General features: G+C 57.3%; 1 protein-coding gene across 1 annotated transcript in view; it reads right to left on the bottom strand.

Annotated features, from left to right (window-relative positions):
* LOC122390996 (basic proline-rich protein-like) overlaps positions 1 to 20,283 on the bottom strand; it is a 28,655-nt gene extending 8,372 nt beyond the window's left edge. The window contains exons 1-2 of the mRNA XM_043384507.1: positions 20,142 to 20,283; positions 13,629 to 14,368 (exon numbers count right to left, since the gene is read on the bottom strand). Coding sequence (XP_043240442.1) covers positions 13,629 to 14,348 — 720 coding nt within the window. The 5' untranslated portion in view covers positions 14,349 to 14,368; positions 20,142 to 20,283. The remainder of the gene's footprint in view (positions 1 to 13,628; positions 14,369 to 20,141) is intronic.
* Between the last annotated feature and the right edge of the window lie 431 nt (positions 20,284 to 20,714).

The following is a 20,714-nucleotide window of genomic DNA, read 5'->3' on the forward strand; positions in this document are numbered from 1 at the left end:
CTCGGCTCGCCACGGGCAGCAGCCACGGCCTTGGCAGCTCTGACCAAAATCTCCAATCGGCCAGTAGCGGACAGTAGTCCGTGCCGTTTCGCAAACTCCGGCGCGCTCGTTTCGGCCGACTCCGCTGGCCGTCACGAGGACAGAGCGCAGAGAGATGGAGAGAGGGGCGGACAGCTCGGCCGCGGAGGAGATTGGGTCTGGCACGGCTCAATGGTCCGCACTGCCGACCGACGTCCGGTCCGACACGGAGGGACGCCGCCGTGACGTCACTGGGGGGCCGGCTGGCGGAACAGTGACGTCACAAGGGGGTCGGCCGGCGGCGCGCAGTGACGGGACATGTCGGGACAACACGGCACAGAGAGATAACGGGCACTGACACAGGAAAATGGAGGAGATGGGTGTGTGAATGGGACTTGTTGGCACCGGTAAACAAAGAGGGTGGAGACGATCGGATGTCTGCAGCCGATCCAGATTCCAGAACCACCGAGATAGACACGGAAAAGACGACCACGTTATCAGCAGGACGACGGACCATGGAGCAGAGCGATCCAGAAATAGCCGCAGGAAGTGGGAGCACCAGCGTGTCTGGTGCTGCCGTCCGGTATCAGCACGTGTCAGTGGACGGACCGGCCGGGCCAGCTCGGCGGCGGCGGTTTATCTCAACAAACCCCAGTCCATCTGGCAGCCCGCCGCGCGGCCGAGAGGGCTGGCTAGCCGGGCAGCTGGCCGGGCAGCTCGCACTCCCTCCCGCCACCGACCGTGCCTAAACAACCACTCCAACTCATCAAAACCATCAGCCACCACACGCACGCCCACGCACCAGCGCACAGGGCCGGCGCAACACGCGCCCGGCGCACGCACACGCACGCGCGCCGCCCGCCGCACACGTGTCAAATTCAATATGAGCCGCGCGCGCCGGGCACCTTATACATATTGATGAGAGGCGGGCGGGCCGTCGGCAGATGGCGGGGGTTCCAGCCGTTCGCTCCATGGCGGGAGCACGAGCTACGAACGCTCGGTCCATGACAGAGGACCTAGCCGTTGGTTGCACGGTGGGCGGCCGCTCGTTCCACAGCAGCTGCTGTGCTGAGGTCGTAACCGCTGCTACCGTTGTCAAAGCGAGAGACTCCTACACTGCAATCCCCCAGAAAGCGACCCACCAGCGGCCGACCTTGGCGGAAAAACGGACCAGCCCACTGCAGTAGCGGCGGAACACCTTCAATTAAGGGGGGGCACTGCCGACTTTTGATCCCATTCTTTCCATGCAACGCCCTTAGGACTAATGTTAAAATGCCGAAATCAAAGGGGGCACGGTGCCCCGGTGCCCTCCCCGTTCCGCCGCCATATCACCAGACATAAACAAGAGGAAAAATCATAAGTAAACGTTCTTTGTTGTTGTAGAAGACAAACCAAAGACCGAGCTCCAGTCTTTTAAGGAACAAACAATTGATCAAGCGACAATCAAACATGTCAGCAGCATCAGCTAATTAAGATTTAACAACTGAGCAAACCGATTATCATCTGTCTCCAGTCAGCCAGATAATACACACGTCGTCCCGCTTCCTTCCCTGACCGCGTCGGGCCCAGCCCCCCAGCAGATGTTCGCCGTGCCCGCCCGCGCGGGCGGCCCCACAGACTGCCGGCCTTCCGAACCAGCCGGGATCGATGAGCCCGCGGCGTCCGCCCAACGCCGTCCGCCCCGGCCCGGCCCGCTAAATAATTAACTCACCACCGCCGTGATACCCAACCGGCACCGGCAAATAGATCGGAAAATTCAAATCAGCCATAGACGATGAGCGCTAATGTCTCTGTCCAGGCGGCCCGCAGAATACCGCCCGCTCGGACAATGAGCATAATACGTACACCGCACAGTGGGCCGATATGCCATTCTAGCGCGACAGGGCCTGAATCTTCGAACGGAACCCTTGGTTTTTCGCGAGTAATTCGCGTAAAAAGCGGCCGATCGCAACGAAACTTTCAGTACCCTCGCGATAACTACTTTTACAGCTAACCTGAAAATTTCATGACCCTGACCTTAATGATCTTTGACCTGTGACCTTCTTTCGAGACCATGTTTGGCCGGAATCGCGATTCAGCGTATGTCGGCTCGCATTAGTTGCGGGTTTGCAGTCTTTTCTTGGTTTAAAGCGTTCAAACATGGGATATTATGTTGCTCCCATGCATTAGGGTGGGTGTTAAGGTCACCAGAAGGTCAGGTAAGGTCATTGACCTTTGATGACCGTTCACTTTTTCGAGTTTTACATGTTTCTAGGCTAGTTTTTGGAGCTGAATTCGAATCTAGCAACCATTTGAACATTTACTATGTAGCTTTTGTGCCTTCGTAACATGTTACAAAGCTGTCAGAGGCGGTTGCCACCTACTGCAAATACCCGGCAAACCCCTTACTGGTTGACCTGACCTGACCTGACCCGACCTGGCCTAAATGCATGAAGACATCATCCATGATCGTAAATAACATTATATTCGTGATCAGCACCCAAAAAACCCATAGCAGCCACCCTTTACGACGTTCTAACAGGTCCCGATTTTCCCGACTTTTGTGTCATTGACCTGACCTGGAAGGTCAACCGATGACCTAGGACCTTACAATTGGGTATTATCAGCTTCCTCCTGTCACGGGCAACACGTTCGTCTTTTCCGCGAAGCTCTAGCTCGATCAGGGGCGACACGGCGGGGGGTGGTCCAACGGACCCCTTCTATACGTTCGCGGCTGGAAAAACACCACTAGGGGCGAGGGTTAAGCCAAATCTGAGGGCTTATTTGAGAAAGACCGCTAAAAGAGCAATTGAATGCACTTTTCCGCGACGATGTAGCTCTATTGGTCCCCGAGGTAAGGGCCGGTTTTCGAGAAATGTTGATATATGCAACATTTTACCTTTGATGACCTCTGGTGACGTGACCTTTGACCTGACCTAGAAATGACTAATTACTCCATCCAGAATTTCGGGCGCTCTTTCGAATGCCACTTACTACGTGTCGCTATGTGGCCCAAGAGCCGAGTTAGAAGGGGGAGTGTTCAATCAACACCTCCCGGCCCGGCGCGTTTGACGCCGAGCACCGGTCCGGCGCGGGTTGATGTTTGGCTGCCACATCCAAAGTCGCAAAAAGTCGCAAAAAATGACTGTTGGATCTTGTAGTGCAATGAATCATTGACATGTAGCGAGATTTTCGAAGCGGTACTCTGCGGTACTTTTTTTAAAAGTCTATTTGTGTGTGACATCAATTATGTGAAATTATATTTTCGTCTTTAAATCTTTGCAGTGCCAATACATCATAACCAAGTAAGAGTTCGCCATTTTCATGTGGTTATGTGTGTTCTGCAGACCCGGAGCTATCGTTTGATGTATATAAATGTGGAATTCCTCCTCAAATTGTGATTGTTTTCGTGGATCAAAGATACGTTGTCGAAGAGTGCGGGGGACGAGTTCGGTCCAAACGATTCCGAAGTTCGTGTTTAAGCTGAGTTTTCGCCATGAAATAGCAATTGTGTTGGAAAACAAAGACCACAGCAATGTAGTATGATCATTTTTGAACAAATTGGTATAGGTTTCATTGCACATCCACAAAGCTCGATTTTTTTACCCATGTCGTGCTAGACCTGGCGATCGGCCCAGTGTGCACCGGCCGGCGCGGACCGTCAGTGGTTCTCGGAAGTCTACCGTTCACCGCCCGCCACTGACAGCAATGGCACCGGGCCGAAAAACGACCGGCCGGCCGGCCGCCGTAATTTATTAAAGCCGATACGATCGGCTCATTCTCCATCAACTCGGCTGTCACATCTACCGCCAATAACCCGGCCGCCTCTTGCCCGAGGCACCGCCCTCATTAGCGGAGCAATTAAGGCACCACGCCACCACCGAGAGCGGCGCTCAACGAAGACAGGGCACGCCACGCCGAGCCACACAACACGCCCGGCCGAAACACGCCACGGTTCAACACGGCAGCAGAGCAGATGACGGTATACAGTCAGACACGCTACGGCGCAATACGAACAGTCTGCAGTCTGCAGCCTGCAGGCCCAGTTGGAGACGGTGCATCGCGGCATGGCGTGGCACGGGCGGCGACGGAATGGAATGAGGATGGCAGGGAAGGCAGCGAAACGGCAGAGACGGGATGACAGGAGACAGCACGACACGGTATTATGGAATAGCACGGCAGGGCATGGTGGTGAAAGGCACGGCAAAAGACGGCCGGGCCGGAATGCAACGGCATGGTTAAAGGGAGGCCGGTCTCGAAATGCCACGGGATAGTACGGCATAACATACAATGACATGGGACGGCCTGGCGTGGCGCAGCACGTCACGGCCATAAAGGCTGAGGTACCCAATATAGCCGGCAAGTGTCCATTTAAAGCAGGAGCAGGGTAAACATAAGGCCGACCTTAGACCGATCGCCGGTGACAGCCCCGGAGAAATCTCGTCACGAACGGCCGACTCGGGCTGATGGCGAAAAGACACGACACGCCGGCCGGCCGGCTGGGCCGCGGACGGCTTATCGCCCGAGCCGCTTTCATGACTCGTAACTCCCGAGTTCACGAGCTCCAGCAGAACATATCGGAAACTCCCTGCAGACGGCGGCACGCCACCGGCAGCTCACAGAAGTCGTAATCCCTCCTGCCGTGCCGCCTGGCGCTGGCTACCGGACGTCCTATGACAGCCGGTCCCTCCTGTCACCTGACCGGCGCGGTCCCCGGGGCGCGGGCGGACGGCGGGGTCAGTGTCCCTGCCGTGTCCGGTCGACCGGAGGAGGGGCGCCGTCAGCGCGCCGCTCAGCCCGGGCCGCACCCCATCGATCGGTGAGCGCCGCCGCGGCGGCCGGCGCCCACCGAGCCAGGCAGCGGCATCCCCCGACTGAGCGGCGGCCCCAGCCGGCTCCATACAGCTCCGAACAGTCTCAGAGGGTCCCCAGTCGGGCCACACAACCGACAGCTGTGAACGAGCTGAGGGGGAGAAGCGGCAGAGGTGGGCAGCGCAAGTTGGAGCTGCCAGCTAGCTTGATAAAACAACCTATCATTTACGGAGCATGACCAAATAAACATTCATGATGCCACATATGACGAGTATCGAATGCCTGCTTGAGCAGCCTGCACGCCCGAGCATGGCGCATTGAGCATCTGCGGCGGCTCCAACTGATGACCCATTGTGAAAGGTCCTGACATTTCCAACTGACGGCGGCCGTGGTCGGATTGGCGCCGCTGCAGTCCGGTGGGCTGTGCTGATGACCCGCTGCAGAGGGCCGGACGGGGTACAATTACCGGGGCGGTGCCGGCCGACGGGTCGCCGTGCAGAGGAGATAGCCGGAGGATGGGGCGCATCTGTCGAGCTCCGGCGGCTGCCAGCAGCGCGGAACACGGCACCATTACCGGTGACAGGCCGATCCGGGCCGCATTGATATTTATGAGAGCCCAGAGACTAACGTCATAAAGGCCGTCGCTCATATCAGTATGCCGGGCCAGATGACGCACAGAGGCCGCCCCGCGTCAGTCAGAGCGCGGACTGGCTGAGCAAGCCACTGGCAGCGGTCAGGGTCCGGCGGGGGAACTGAAGGGTCGAGGTCCTCAGCCTAAAACCGCAGCTGTGCCCAGCTGCTGTGAACTGTTCCCAGGCCCACGGGGAGCCCCGGACCGGACCACAACCGGCTGGTCACAGCGCCACTTTGCGAAATCGTGTGGCAAGTTCTGAGCCACATTTAGCTCCTTTACGGACGGCGCTCGATTGCCCCGCCGTCTAATTAAATTACAGGCTCGACTAGAAAACGGTGCAGTAGGTTAGACTCACTGGTTAGGTCCCCCGAGAAAATCAGATGGTTATAAGAGCAAATAAAAAGACAGACTCAGTGACCAGAAATGGTTAAACTTTGGCGCAGTAGTTCAAACAGATCAGGAAAGTTACCCGATACACGGTCAACATTACATCTGAATTAGGAAGTGAGCGTTGTAGAAAGCATTAAACAAACAAGATTAGTGACAATCGATGTTCTGCATGAGCTGATTATAACGATAATGATGATGGCTAGGAGTTTAACCGTCCTGATTACATCAGACATCAATCAAGATGCGCAGCTTGTTGAACATTTGCTCGCGGAAGTTGAACGGGCTTGCATGTTAAGCAGCCGGCCCCCGGCGTCGGGCCAAAACATTGCGTGATCTGTCGAAGCCCAGGAAAATAAGGCGTGTTTTGCAGGCGGAGTGCCGGTAAACCCAAATGGATGACGCTGACAGGTGCACCGCTAAACTAAATTGAAGCCCATTGCAGAGGAGGCTGGGTACTGGGTAGGGGCTCAAAGCACATTAGTCTGGTGCTCTTCTTCCAGCTGGTCAGCTATCAGTCAGAGGCCAATGTCACTCGTGTTTATCGCGCGCCACCGCAAAACGGCGTTCAATTTGTTTTACGAAGCGGATCCGAATTCACGCCTTATTGGGAAGCGGGAACCTTGACTGGCTGAGGAAAAGCAGCGTTTAACAATTAGGTAATTAGCAAAGCCAAACGACTCATTTGATCGCCTACCTTTTATCAACCAGGGTATTCATCCACTACAACTTGTTATGATCCGCATTACCACATGCATAAGTGAATGCTTCAACATGAACTTTGAATCTTACATGACCTCAACTTGCATCGGTCCTTGATACAGATGTTCACCGCTGTGCCCGACAGTTATGACACATTACATAACCTGGCCTCCTGACTGAGTTACATCTGTTTAATCTTAATTCCGCCCGGCGCTGAGCTTTTTACACCCGTTCCCCGCAATCTCAGGGATCTCGCAGAGGTCGGCCGGCCTGTTATCGCCCCATCAGCGTGCACCGTTCCTGACGCGGGATTAGCGCTCTGACGCCGGTGGACCACCCAGCGGTCCTCTTCCCGTCCCCTTCCCGCAGAGACGCCGCCAGACGAGCCGCCGCGGCGCCGAGCAGCGCCGATGACGCGCCGACCGGGAATACTTCGGACAGGAATGCTCATCCGCGGCCGTCTCTCATGTATCTCCGGAACGGTGCGGCTTTACGGCCTGAAAGGGAAAGGCCGCCCGCAAACGACCGAGCCGTAACAGGCCGGTCGTAAAATCGCCGACGTTCGCCGCCGCATTATAAAAAGGCCCACAAAATCGCCAGGAAACGGCTCGTTGCCGGCGAAGGCCACATCGGGAGCCAAATCCGGAGTCCGGACTCGCCGCCAGTGGCGAGTGGCGAAGGCACGCGGACTAGTGTGATTACTGCATCTGTGAGAAAAGCCTTTTTACCTCTTATCGTTTGGCTTCAACGAACACTCACCGCAATCAATGTCGAACATGTCATTCGTGTCATCTATGTCTTTCGTTGACGTGTCACGTGTACCATTGTCATGGAGGGCAATGTCCATTCCTGCCATTAGTGTGACTGATATCACGGACATCTTTCGTCTCCTATAGCTCATCCAGCTCCCTCGCCAGCTCGCCAAACTGTTCGGTGGCCGTCGTCGGTCGCTATCACCCCGGTCCAATCGCGTCGCGTGTCCCCCGAGAACGACCGCTCGCCGCTCACCGGTCGCGGTGGTCGCCGGTCGGTGACAAGAATAGCAGCGACCGTGTGCGGACGGCAGGCGGCGGGCGGCGGACGGCGGCCGTCGCCATCCATTATTCCCGCCCTGCCGGGGTCATTACCTCAGGGTACGTGACGGGGTGTCCGTACCGTATCGGCCGCATATAATGGCACCAGCCGTGGGCCACCGCTGCAGCCCAAAGGGGTGCTATTCACCGGCTGTGCCCCGCCCGCAGACTGCCCAGTGTGCACCACGGACTGACCAGCGCCGCCCCGTGCACAGGCACCATGCACAGTGCACACTGCACCGAGCGGCGGTAGCCTTGTATCGCGCCGCTGCCGGCCTATGATCCGCACCACAGCCCTATGCTAATGCCGCAGTAGTGGGCAGGAGCCAACAGTTATTGGCTATTAACTGGAGCCGACCGCGGGCGGCGGGCCATCAAAGCCACCGCGCCGTGGAGCGGCCCGGCGGCCCTCAATTAGCTGACGGACGGCGCGCGGCGGCGGCCGGTCCCCCCTCCCTCCCCTCCCCTCCCTCCGGCGGGCTGGGAGTGCCGCACGGGACGGACGGGACGGAGAGAGACGATTCTGATAACCGATAACCCAGGGAAGAAACAAGCCGGATTCTGGAATGCGGGGAAGGGTTGGAAGGTATCAAGGTAGATACTGAACATACCGGGGAGGAAAACCATCTGCAGAAACGTTCAACAACTGATAAAGAGAAACGGTTTACGAGCAGCATTCCGCCGATCGATACCATCAATAGCGGTGGTTAATATGACGCGGTGACTCATAAACAGGCCTGTGCTGCACCGTGAATGGACGGCCGCTACACCCAGTCGTGTCGGACGGCAGTAACGCTGCCTTCTGAGGAGCGACACACCCCGATACCACGCTCCGTATGCATAATTCACACAGGGTGCTGCTGAGGACAGGCTGTTTCAGCTCTCATGGCCCGACACACGGCATTAGCGCAAACATTAGCCACAACACAATGCAGGAAACACAGGGCAGTGTTCAGCCGACTGGCAGCTTTGCATAATACCTCAATGTAGCTACATGTGTAACTCGTCTGGTCCGCGGGTGTGAGCCACGCCTTTGGCAGGCCATCAACCATCCAGCTGGCGAAGCAGTGCCAACACCCACACGGAGCAGACGGCCTGGCCGCACCGCGTCAGCCCGAGCGGGGCAGTCCGGAGCAGCCACCGTGACCGCCCCGTGAACGACAGCCGTGCAGACCGGCGACACCGTAACAGAGTTCTCACGACGAATATCGGTGGGGGGAGGGGGGACAGGACGGGGGCAGCACCCACCGCGGTCCCAGGATGATGAGAGGATAAGACGGGCAACGCAATAGCGTTCCTCGGAATTGTCAGGTTTATATAAGCCTCCTGCGACAGCAGAGCCTGACCAGAAGCATGTTCGAAATGTTTTGATCGCAGGGACCAGCAGCAGGCTTCTCGGAGCGGCGCGCAAAAACAGGAGGCAACGACCCAAACGATTGTTTGGATAGCTGCAGCCTGCAAGTTACATTTCAGAGAAGTGTGAATGAATATAAATCGCCTTAGGTTATTGATTGCCATGGCAAGACGGCATATGTTCTCGTAATCGTGCTCTAGTGGATTCACGCCTCCGACACCCCGCCACAGTCACGTCACCGGAACGACAGCCGTCGACTTCCGACTCGAGCGAGAGTGGCGCTCCAACAAAGGAAGCCGACACCCACCAGCTGACTACAAAGGCCCACCGACCGCCGCCGGGGGGAGGGAGAGGGGCGGCGCTCGGCGGGCAGGGGAGGGGAGGCGAGGCACGCGCCGGGCTGGCCGGCCAGACGGCCGTCATCGCCGGCATTTGTACGGAACGGCCGACCGCGCCGGCTCGTCGCGCGGTGAAAGCAGTGCCACAAAAACTGCCGTGCGAATGCTGACCGGTAGGAAAGCGCTCGCGTGGATATGACAAAGGAATGTCAGAGTCAGAGGAATGATAATGTCGGTCTCATAAATGGCGGCATGCCAGTGCCAACAAACGGTTGAACAAATTATTGGTGAGACTGACTGCACAATTCCACCTCCATTAATCATTTTAATAAGTCTGCCACCAGTGGCACTCGGTAAACCACACACAACGTCTTGATGCTACCGTATTATCATCGCCGTATTTTCTCGGAAGCCCTGAATGATGTGGGAACTGGCGGCGGCGTCGGTCGGCGGGTTGGAGCACAGGTAATAATGCGGTCGGCGGCTGGCGTCGGTCAAAAGGTCACGACACCGGCCGGCCACCCACCGGGTGACGCGGTACCTAAACCAGGCGGGACGGAGGAGCGAGCAGGGGAGACAGGGTGGGAGCGGGAGGGAAACGGGGGAGGAAGCTAGAGGTGGGAGGAAAGATATGGGACAAAGATGAGGAACGAGAAATAGGCAGCGAGAAAGAGAAGGAGCGAGATATGTAGGTATGTTTGTCAAAAAATATGTGCACAGCAAAAATAACGCATTAAAAAAAAAAAATGAAATATAAAAAGACTCGAAGCCTATTTGAAGAGAGGATGGCAGATTCGGCACGATCATTTGGGCGTGACGCTTTCCGCCGAGCCGCGCTCCAAATTAAGCCGAAGGCAGCGCTATCGGCCCGCCCAGATAATGAAATGGCGTCGCCGCGAGCGCCGGCTTCACGTGTTGGATGAGATGTCGGCAGTCGGCCCGGCGGGGGCGGGCCGGGGCGGGGCGGGCGCTGCCACCCCGCCCCCTCCACCCTCAGCGCGCCGCTCCGTCAGCTGACTGCCGGCGCGGCGCGCCACCTCTGGCGCGCTGACAGCCAACGAGCACAAAAACGGCGCACTATCTCCGCGCCATGGAGGGTAGGTGGTGACAGTGAGTGCTCAGAGACTATCAGCAGCGGACGGCGACAGAGACAGAGACAGAGACAGAGGCGGGGTGATAGCCGAGAACAGGCACAAAGCCGAGGAAGCTCAGAATAATAACAGAAATGGTCCGACCATTGGATAAAAATTACTCATCAATTCTAATCATCATCTTAGATTATGGTAAATCATGATTTGAGGCATTGTGGGACGTATAATTATACCTAAAACCAGCTGACAGAAAATGCAGCTAATGAGGAGGAGGTGGACTCACTACAACTGAAGACATCTGATCGTGGTTATTTGTCATGAGTGCTTTCAAGTGGTAGCTGGAGATAATTCAGGAGCAGTTTCACATTTCCAACAGTGGGCTGCTTCAACAGACAGCGGCCAGCCAGTGGGCCAGCGGAGCGGACCCAGTGACCCCAGTTAAACCCGCTGAACAAAGCGGGCATGTGCCTCCATTATTTATGACCCATTATGTAATCTCGAGTATGCAATTCCATAAATGATGCAGCAAGGAAAATGCTCTGAGGATGTGGGTAATGAAGGCCAGTGTGCCACTCGAGGTAACTGTAATAAACGATCAGAAAACTAACAAGAAGTGCTGACTTTGTCATGACAGTGATACATTTACGGATATTTACATTTCCTACGTTCAAAATTTACATCTTGAGCTGTTGAGCTGAGCGTATCGGCACATTTAATTTCTCCAAATTATTGCCTTTTCTCAACACAATGCTGATTGGATCGCGGTAGCGGCCAATGCCCGCTGGTGGGCGGTGCCGGCCCGTTCGGCCCCGTGTCAGCTGACACAGCTGACACAGCCGACACGCGGCCAGCTGCCGCCGTCAGCTGATAGCGATCCGATGACGTCACAAAGTGACAGGTGTCAGGTAAGGCGGCCCACGAGTGGCCGTCCGAAGACCAGTTAATTCCCACATGACAACAGCGGTGGATTTTTTCACTTGTCTGAAACCGATACCATCGTGTTCATCCATCTGTTGTACTAATTACACAACGAAAGCGACAACCTGTGCTTTACTATCACGGAAGGCGTATCTGACAACATTGTGGAGTGAAACTGATAAAACAGCACCGTTTTCCAATTTAATCCGACAAGGAATGCACAACATAATGCGAAATAAATAATGAGTAGGTAAGGCGTTAGGACGTTCGACGTTTTACAATCTCAGTTATGCCAAAACAGTAGGTTCTTATTTACTGCGAAGAGATTTAACTCCCGGTAAATTAGGCAAGGAAGGTGGCAACTTGACAATAATAAAGGTAGCCTTTTTTGCGAAAGCTGTATTTTTGCTAATACATTCAAATAAGGCAGCCGGTCACCGGTGAGGCCCGTCACCTGGTGAACTAATTCTCGGCAAACGGTCCGAAGTTCCACTATTGACCGAGTGACTGCGCTCCATACCTATCACCTATCCGTGCTTCTATCCTCAGGATACTGAAATCCTTCTCCTCCACGCCGCAACCCCCCTCCGGGCTGGACAGGCAACTTTATCTCATGCGGGCTGCTCCCTTGGAGCGGCACCGCTGCTCCTGAGGGAGCGCACCCCGTAGCCGGGTGCAGTGAGTGCCTTGGGGCTGGGTGGCCTGTTCTCTGGACGGGCTCAGCCCCGGCGACTCACTAGGGTGCCTGCCCAGACCAATGTCTCCCCCAATTCCTATCGTCCTTCCGGCTCTGCAATGGTCTTGTCGACCGAAAGGGCCTAACCCAACAAAAAAAAAAAAAACCATACCTATCTCTTCACGGCGCCGGGTCACTCGGGGTCAGCAGGGGTCACTGGCAGGTCGCCAGAAGTCGCGGGCGGCGCGGGTGGGCGGCGGTCGCCAGCTGTCCGACACGCCGCCCCCGCCCCCGCCCGCGCCCGCCGTCAGCGGGTTTGTAAACCAGGCCGTAAACAGGCATTACACAACTCGGCCGGTGCCAGCTACCCTCCCAGCGGGCGGCCGGCGGCCAGGGCCCGTCACCAAGACACTCAGGGCGGGGCACGGACCGGTACAACAAACGACCCGTGATGGCGCGCCGACCCGACTCGACCCGGCCCGCCAGACCGACCGTCAGCAGACACGGGCGGCTCTCTGCCAGCCGCCGGACGAGTGTGTTTGTTTTTAGCAGCCGACGCCGCTCTAACTGATGACCATCTTCACAAATAGCTGGCCATCCGCCTGACGGAGGAATACCAGCCGCGCGCCACCCCTGACATCCACCGACCGAATTCCGTCCCAGAATCAACAGCGGCGCCGGAACTGGGCGCCACTGCCGGCCAAGTCGCGGCCATTACAACAGACACCCGGCCCGACGGACGCTGAGCCGTCCGTCACGCTGGAAAACCAGCCGCGTCGGGAACGGCTCAGAGTGGTTACCAGACATCCTGCCCTCTCCAACCCCTCCTCTGCCGAGGTCAAGGCTAACAAATGGCGCTCTCCGCTCGGTCGACGGGGCCGATGCGTCCTATTCGCCGCGCTGTCGACACCGACGTTACCGACGCCGGGTAATATTCTGCGGCGTTTCCCGGCGAATGAGCATAGCTTGGCTTCGGCTCGGCTAAAGACAACTCATTTCGAGTTCTTACACAACACGGAAAGAGGAAATGGCAACATATTGAAACAGACCAACAGTCCAACCCAGTGCAGAGTTGAAAAACGATCGGAAGTGTACCATCCAGCACACGACGTGCAGCAAACATGTCGTGTCGTGACAAATAGTGGCCTGAGTGGAATCAATGTGGCGCCGTCCAGTATATCTATTTGCAGCGCCTCACCACCGATCAAAGTGCGGGCCCGCTGTCAAAGGCAGTGCTTCCCCGCGGGGCGGGCGCGCTCCACAAATAGACGTCGACAGCCCTATCAGATCTCGGGTGTCGGTTGGCATGGCGACCGCTGACTCGAACCGGTCGGCCGGCATGCGAGCAAATGGAACAAACCTGACCGCTCTATTATTACGGGCAAACCAGGCACCGGAAACAGCACGGCCTTCGCCAATAACGACACCACTAACAGAACAATCAGAACAAAGTTAGAGCCCAGCTGTCGGCGCCGCGCGCCGGCGGGCGTCTGCTGATGTGGTACTGAGCGCGGCTCAGTCGGCTCAGTGAGTCGGTGAGTCGCGCTCAGACCCACCGAACCGGCTCAGCTCACGCCTGCATACAAAGCACAGTGGGCACACAAAAAGCGGGGCCGCGCGGCCGGCTGCGCGCGCAGTTCACATACCTGAGTGGGAGCATCCGTCTTGGGGCGTTTGGCCGGCGGTGACGGCGCCGCGCCCGGCGAGTCGGGTCCGCCGGCCGCCGCGCCGTCCTCGTCACCGGCGCCGACGCCGTTCTCGCGGCGTTCCGTCTTGACCGCGCCGGTCGGCTCCTTGTCCCGGCGTTCCTTCTTGTGCACAGCACGCTTCCCGGCCACCTTGGCCGCTGCCTTGGCCGACTGGGAATCGGCGGCGTCACCGGCGGCGACCCCCGAGGGAGCCGCCGCGCCCGCCGCCGCCGCCGCCGCTCCCGCCCCCGCGGCAGCAGCAGCGGCGGCGGCGGCAGCGCCCGCCTTATTATCCACCTGCACTATCTCGTGTTTGGCCTCCGAGGAGCGTCCCGGCTTGGAGGTGCGTTTGATCTTCATCTTGAGTCCCTTCTCCATGGAGCTGCTGTGCTGCTGACGGACGCCCATCCTCGGGTCGGCCGACGAGGTAGACGAGCGCGCCGCGTCGTTATTCTTCTCAATGTCGGCGTCGAGGTCGATGATGAGGTCGCCGATGCCGACGTCCCACTCTCCGTCGTCGTACTCGAAGTTGGTGGCCGGCTGCTGCTGCTGCTGCTGCTGCTGCTGCTGCTGCTGCTGTGACTGCTGTTTGGCGAGGCTGGCGGCGGGCGCGGCGCCGGAGCCCGTCTCGGAGGACCTCTGGACGGACCTAGGCTCGGCCGGCGCCCCCTCCTTCATCGTAGATCGTCAGCTCCACGCTGCAACACAAGGGACAGGATGTCAGTCAGAGGATCAACCCACGGAGTCAGTGGTAGTTTAGTACCACAGACGCTCTAGTTGAGGCAACGGGAGTCGGGAACAATCGGCGGTTCTGCGTCACCGCACAACAAACACCCATCGCGCCGCCCGAGATCGGCCCGCCCGTCACCCACCAGCTCATCGTGTCAACAGTGCAGCGGCTCACCCACTCCCACCGCACGCGGCGTGACGGGTTACACGCCATCAGTCACGGCCTTCGGACCGCCTGGATAACACACACGCTGACGACACAGCAGTGCCGATAGTCACACAACACACCCGGAGCACGGGGAAAGCCTGCACAGTCCCTGTGTCACAGCGGCCCGAACAGCGGTCGACGGAGAAAAATGTGCACGGATCTGCAAGCAACTAAACGTGCGGATTACAATATCCGGTTTTCACTACGATTGTTAAATGGCTCTTGAACGAGCAGTTTGGACTAGCCGTGCTTCTATCAAACTATTGAAGATTATGCTAATATGTGATGTGTGCTGTGTAGAAATAATGTTTACTAAGTGGTGAGGCAGTTAGACGCTATTTGTGACTGCGGTCGCAAATAAGCTTCTCAGTATCGCTGCAATCTTCCCACAACTTCAAGTCGTCATTTGGCCATGGATGGCAGGATTAAGTCGCTGTCGTACAGCCAAGAAAAATCTACAATCCCCCAAACAGACATTGTTCATTGTGAAGGAAGTGCTTTGTGCATGACAGTGTCAGGGATGATATCATGATCGGCCAACTTTGCACCGCCGCTGCCACCGTCAACGCGACTGCACCACCGTCGCCACCGCTCCACCGCCACCGCTCCATCGCGGCCACCGCCACCGCCACCGCTCCATCGCGGCCACCGCCACCGCCACACCGAGTCGACCGAGGCCGGCCGGATAAAAACGGGCCCGTTCTATGTCGGCCGCTCCGCTTCACAGCTTCTTCCTTGCGGCGCGTGACGCACGCCACCTGCGTCACAATCGCCTCACAGTGCGCCACAATCGCCACCGCGCCGCTGCACCGCACAGTGCGCCATGAAAGCCGCAAGCGCGTCATTTGGTCACCTGGTCAACAGGCATTCACAGCGATCGCTTGGGTGCAGGTCTGCGATAAGACGTCTGCGGTCTAGCTTGTAACCTGGATGCGGTTAGGTTAGGCCGTCGTTTTATGCTAATCTGGTCAAACAGCCGCTGATGCTCGCAGCTAAATTACGGATGCCGTTATTCTGAAGTTAGTGCATGTAAAATGTCCGTGAGCGGCAATCGCTGTGAATCAGCGGGCGTTTTATGTCCTGAAGCCACGTTGGTCGGTGAAGAATGCATGATATCATATCATCACTTCAGTTCATACCCACATACCTCACGAGTCACACTATAGTGCCGAGGCAGTTAACAAATTATTGACATTAATGAGAAGGTGGTCCCTAATTAGCCTATAAGGCGGCGCATTTTAGTGCAACGAAGTGTTACTTTTCTCACCGATCCATCAATGGAGGAACTTTGAATAAGTTTGCTCAAATGATGCTAACTTAGACATGATGTTGCATTAATCAGGCGCTATATGAATATCATACGGGCCGGACCCCGCGAGTTATGTAAGATCTACAGGAAAATCGCACCATCCGCCTCTTTTTATCGCGCTCTCCTACGTAACTTGATCTCGATTCAGCTCCGACCACCGTAATGAAATCGTATCTCATTTCTCCGGCGAGATCAGCCTTCATCTGCTCAGCTAGAAATCATATATCGAGCTGCCGAATTCAGAAGAATCAGGCCGAACCGGCTTTGGAGCTGGCGATAGGAGCAGGTTGAGACACCACGTACCAAATTTGGCATTTTTTCCGCTAAGCTCACTTTCCGCTGAAATCTCCGTCTCTGTTGTCTGTCTCCGTCTGTGTCTCCGCCCAGTGTTCATTCCTAAATCGATCCAATCCTGAGCTAACACTGAACTTCCAACGAGCGCTGCTCGACACCGTCGTGTATGTATCCCAGCCTGTGCCGCACGACCGGTTTGGAGCTGCACGGCGAGCAATGCAAGGCCACGAGGTGTTACACCCGTGTGCCCGCCGGCCGTTCAACGGTACCTACCTGTTTGTTTGTGAGTGTGCTTGTTTGTGAGTCTGTGCATGTGTCTGAGCTAATCTGATTCCTCTCACTGTTGCAGAGTCCACAGAATATGTAAAACAATAGGTGCACAACACAAGGCGAAAGCCATCCTTTAATGATTTCTTGTCTAACAAGAGTCTAACAGGGCAGGTAAATTAGGGAAGCATCGGTTCGGGGTTATTCAAAATTCAGACCATTGAATGCCTCCTTACTTCAGCTCACATCCTCCTTGCCTTTGTGATTCATTCCAGATTCATCAATTTGTCTCGGAAAATGCAAGACGGCCATTTGTTTCGGCGGGGCGGAATTGGCGGCCATGTAAACCTATCATTGTGTCTCCTTTGGCCACAGAATAACTGCCGGCATCAGTTATCGCCGGTATAATAACGGCCAGCTGTTTCAATAAGGCCGCCCGCTGCAGGTGGCCGCAATGGGATTGTGCAACATCCATAACAGGTTCCGTAGCAGTGAGATGATTAAAACACACCTCATTAATCGCTCGTGGCGGGTTGAATGATAAACAAGTGATTTTACCGACAACTCGCTATTACCGCGCAGGCTTTTAAATGGCTAAATAAATTTAATCATGATGAAACAAATTATGCCACTGTCAAGGGTACGTCGTTGTAAGCGCGAGATCGACTTGAGTTTAAAATGAATCAATGAATGAATTATTTGCCGGGACATTTCTCTAATCCCATGGTTAACTGGCCGACTCTTAATTAAAGAAGCTCATTAGAAAGTGCTTCATCAATGGCCGATAAGCCGGCGTTTCAGAGATGAGTCTGTCTCCGCTCTGTCGCCATTCCCTCGCCATTTAGCCAGTGTGCGCGAGCGGTGATCCACTGGGTTGTGACCGCGGTCACAGTCCGCTGCCGCCGCCGCGGTCACCTGTGTCCGGTGCCACCGCAGACGGTCACCTGTGTCCGCTGCCGCCACGGACGGTCACCTGTGCCTGGTGCCGCCGCCGCTCCCTCGCGCCCGTGTCGCTGCCGATCGCCCATTAGCGTTGCCATCGGCCGTGCTCGCGTCCCTCCCACTGGGCCAATTAGGCCGTATTTCACACGGGGTGACGCCGGCCGCCACCGCCGCCCTCGCCGGCCCACCAAGGACGCGCCGCCGCCGCCGAGCCGCCGCCGAGCCGCCGCCGCCGCCGGCCGCCGCGGCACTCACTCGATAAACGGACACCCGAGCGCCGCCCGACTCACTAATCGGACACGGGAGAAATTCCGGACCGTTCCGTGCCGCGACGAAATCAAGCTGATGCTCAGTGATGGATAGAGGATTAGGGTCCCGAAAACAGCGTGAGCTCCTGCGGAACGGGCCGTCCCGGCGACCGACTGCGCGCGCTAAGCCTCGTGAGGCGGAGATGATTGAAAGGGAGCGACTGATTTGGCGACGAGCAGCAGGCTGTAAAGGGAGAGAATAAATAAGATAGGGGAATGGAAATTGGAGACTGTGGGTGTGCCTAGTGAAGCGACACTTCAGCGTCGAGAGCCTGGGCGCAGCCGGCAGCTGTTGGATGGGGAACTGGTAATTTAACTGGAGACAACCCATGCAAGGCAATTAGTTAATTTCTGGAATAAGCGTTTATGAAATGATCATATCAAGTAGGTATTGCTGAATACCGTTGTCATCTTGACATCATTATCGCACAGTTGATTATCACGTGCGCCTCTCACTGACAAATTCCGCGGTGAATAGGTGTCTGCCCAGCTGGGCCGCGGGCGGCGCGGCGCGGCAGCCAATGGAGGGGCGTCTCGGCGGCCCTCCCTTATCGGGCGTATCTGGCGGGGCCGGTCACGCGGTCCTACCGCCGCCGGCTGCCGGCCCCACTTGGGTAAACAGCCGCCGTCGGCACCGGCGGGGAGGGGGGGGGGAGGGTGAGGAGGGGATTATCCCACTTGGCGTCCGGGCAGCACAGCCGGAGCCGAGGTGGTGACTCTCAACAGTTGGTGGAAGTAAGCAGCATTCTTTTAGCTCGAAATACACACCAACGGCTGAATCAGCGGCACTGTTTGGACCATGTGTTGATCGTATGGAACAACTGAGCCACACTGTATCGGGATGAGCAGCGTGACACCGCTGTCGGCTGCGGCCGATGCAGGTATCAGATTACCGGTACCGGAGACGACACCGGACCGGCCCGCGGCCGGCAGACAATTCTATTACACAGCGGCAGTTCGGGTAGCATTGCGACACGAGCGCTCTGAGAACGGAGTAGACGAACGCCGGCGATCCGGTCTCACTCTCCCCCCCCCCCGCTCCCCCACCTGCCGAGTCCGTTGCCAGGGTAACGGCGGACGCCGGCGGGTCACGTGCCCTCGTGCCCTGAGCAGCGCGAGCAGCGGCGAAAACCGAGAAATGACAGCTGCGCAACTGGACCGCAAAAACCCAGCGGAATACAGCGCGGCGAGGAGTAGAGCAGCGCAAAGGGAACGGGACGTGAAACACATTCTGAGGAGGTTGTTTTCTTCAGGGTGACATTGGAGTTGACAAGAAATTGAGCCTGTTTACAAGTGCTGAAGTCCGAGCGAATTAGTGTCTCATAAAAAAGGTTACAACCAGAAACATATCCCTACTCTTTTTTATGGATTCCTGGCAGGATATGATTGACATTCGTTGTAAAAATAATAAATGAGCCGCGCAGTAGCTTTTGCAGGGCGCTGTCGAAATCGATAGACCCAAATCGCCGCTGCTTTGCATTCGTCGGGTTGGCCTCAGAAAGCATTGCGAAAGCCCGCCGTAACCGACAGGGCTGTTCCTGCTGCGAGCGGACCAGCATTGATGCTTCATTGGGGCCGTGCAAAACCGATAGAAGAAAATTTGATGAGTTGCACGACACTGAGTTCGTGACGCATCCAATTAGCGCTGGAACGATAGGAGCCGTGCATGCAGCGGCCGATCCGCCCGGCTTGTCGGACCGGGTGGAGCCAGCCAACGCCGACGGCGCCGCATGCGAGCCAACCGATCGACGGCCCAATTTCGCTTTCACGAGCCTTTCGTGGTCGGTCGGCGTGGGCCCGCTGTATGAACTGCATATGGATGAGGCGCGGCGTGCGGCGAGCGGCGCACAGGCGACCCTGCCGGCGAGTCAGCTGAGCGCGCGGCGCTGCCGGCCGGCCGCAGCGCCGCGTGAAAAACACCGGCACCCGCGGGGGGAGGGGAGGGGAGGGGAGGGCAGCGTGCCTGACCCGGGCGGACCCCGCGCAACAGCAGTGACCTCCGCCGCCCCGACAGAGGGAAAACCTGGCCCGTAACGCGATGGTAGACTGGGTAGTCAGGCAACTGAAACCTGTCTTTGCACAGCCGCAGCGTGAAACAGGGCTACAATTTCATGTGGTTAGTGCAGCGGGGTTGCGAATTAGAGGCGTGTGACAGGCACAGTCGCCATTTTGAGCTCCCAGTGCCGGCTCAGATAGAATGTCACAAATGTCACCCGTTCGTGAAAAAGGGACGCCTCCTGCAAACACTCCAGCTTCCCCACCCGTCATCGTCCATTCAGACTCACGCAGACGACACTAATTACGGCAGCGTCTCACATAAATTAGTCAAGCTTCAATAATCGTAATATCTCACCAAACACCGAACAGAACACACAGTGGGCAGTCTGACAGAGCCACTATCAACAGCTCCTCACCTGGCCTCCACGAGAGCGGCGCCCTCCAGCTTGTATCCGATCTCCTTTCGCTAGAATCGCGCACACCCACGCACAGGCAACGCACGGACCCGCAGTCCACGCGGTACTGGCGGCTGGCAGCCCGCCGCAGCCAGCGCCCGCACCGCCGCGCCGGCAGGCACCGAACAAAGAATCCCACGTTTTCCGCCGGCCGGCTCGAGGCTAGCCGTCGCCGCCGAGATACGCGCGCCTCGACCAATCAGCACGCCGAGTTCTCGATTCGGGCGCGCTGATTGGCCGAACGTGTCGCCGGCGCTGCGCGCTGCTAGCCTCGCCGGAGCGGCGCGCGGCCGGTGGCGGCCGCCGCTGTAAATTGTGATATATTAGCGATGCTACACAAACAAATCGCAGGGGTGGCGGCGGCCGCGGTGCTGGCCGTTAGCTGCAAGGCGTCGCCGTCGCTGCCCGTCCGGCGGTTGCCGCCGACGGCGCCGAGTCGTCAGCGCTTGATCAGCACGCGACAGGAAGGTGCCGCCGCGCTCAGCAATGGGAGCGGCAGACGGGCGGGCGGGCGGACAGAGACGGTTACCTGTC

This window comes from Amphibalanus amphitrite, unplaced genomic scaffold (assembly GCF_019059575.1).
Source record: "Amphibalanus amphitrite isolate SeventyFive unplaced genomic scaffold, NRLGWU_Aamphi_draft 000418F_arrow, whole genome shotgun sequence".
Lineage (NCBI taxonomy): Eukaryota > Metazoa > Arthropoda > Thecostraca > Balanomorpha > Balanidae > Amphibalanus > Amphibalanus amphitrite.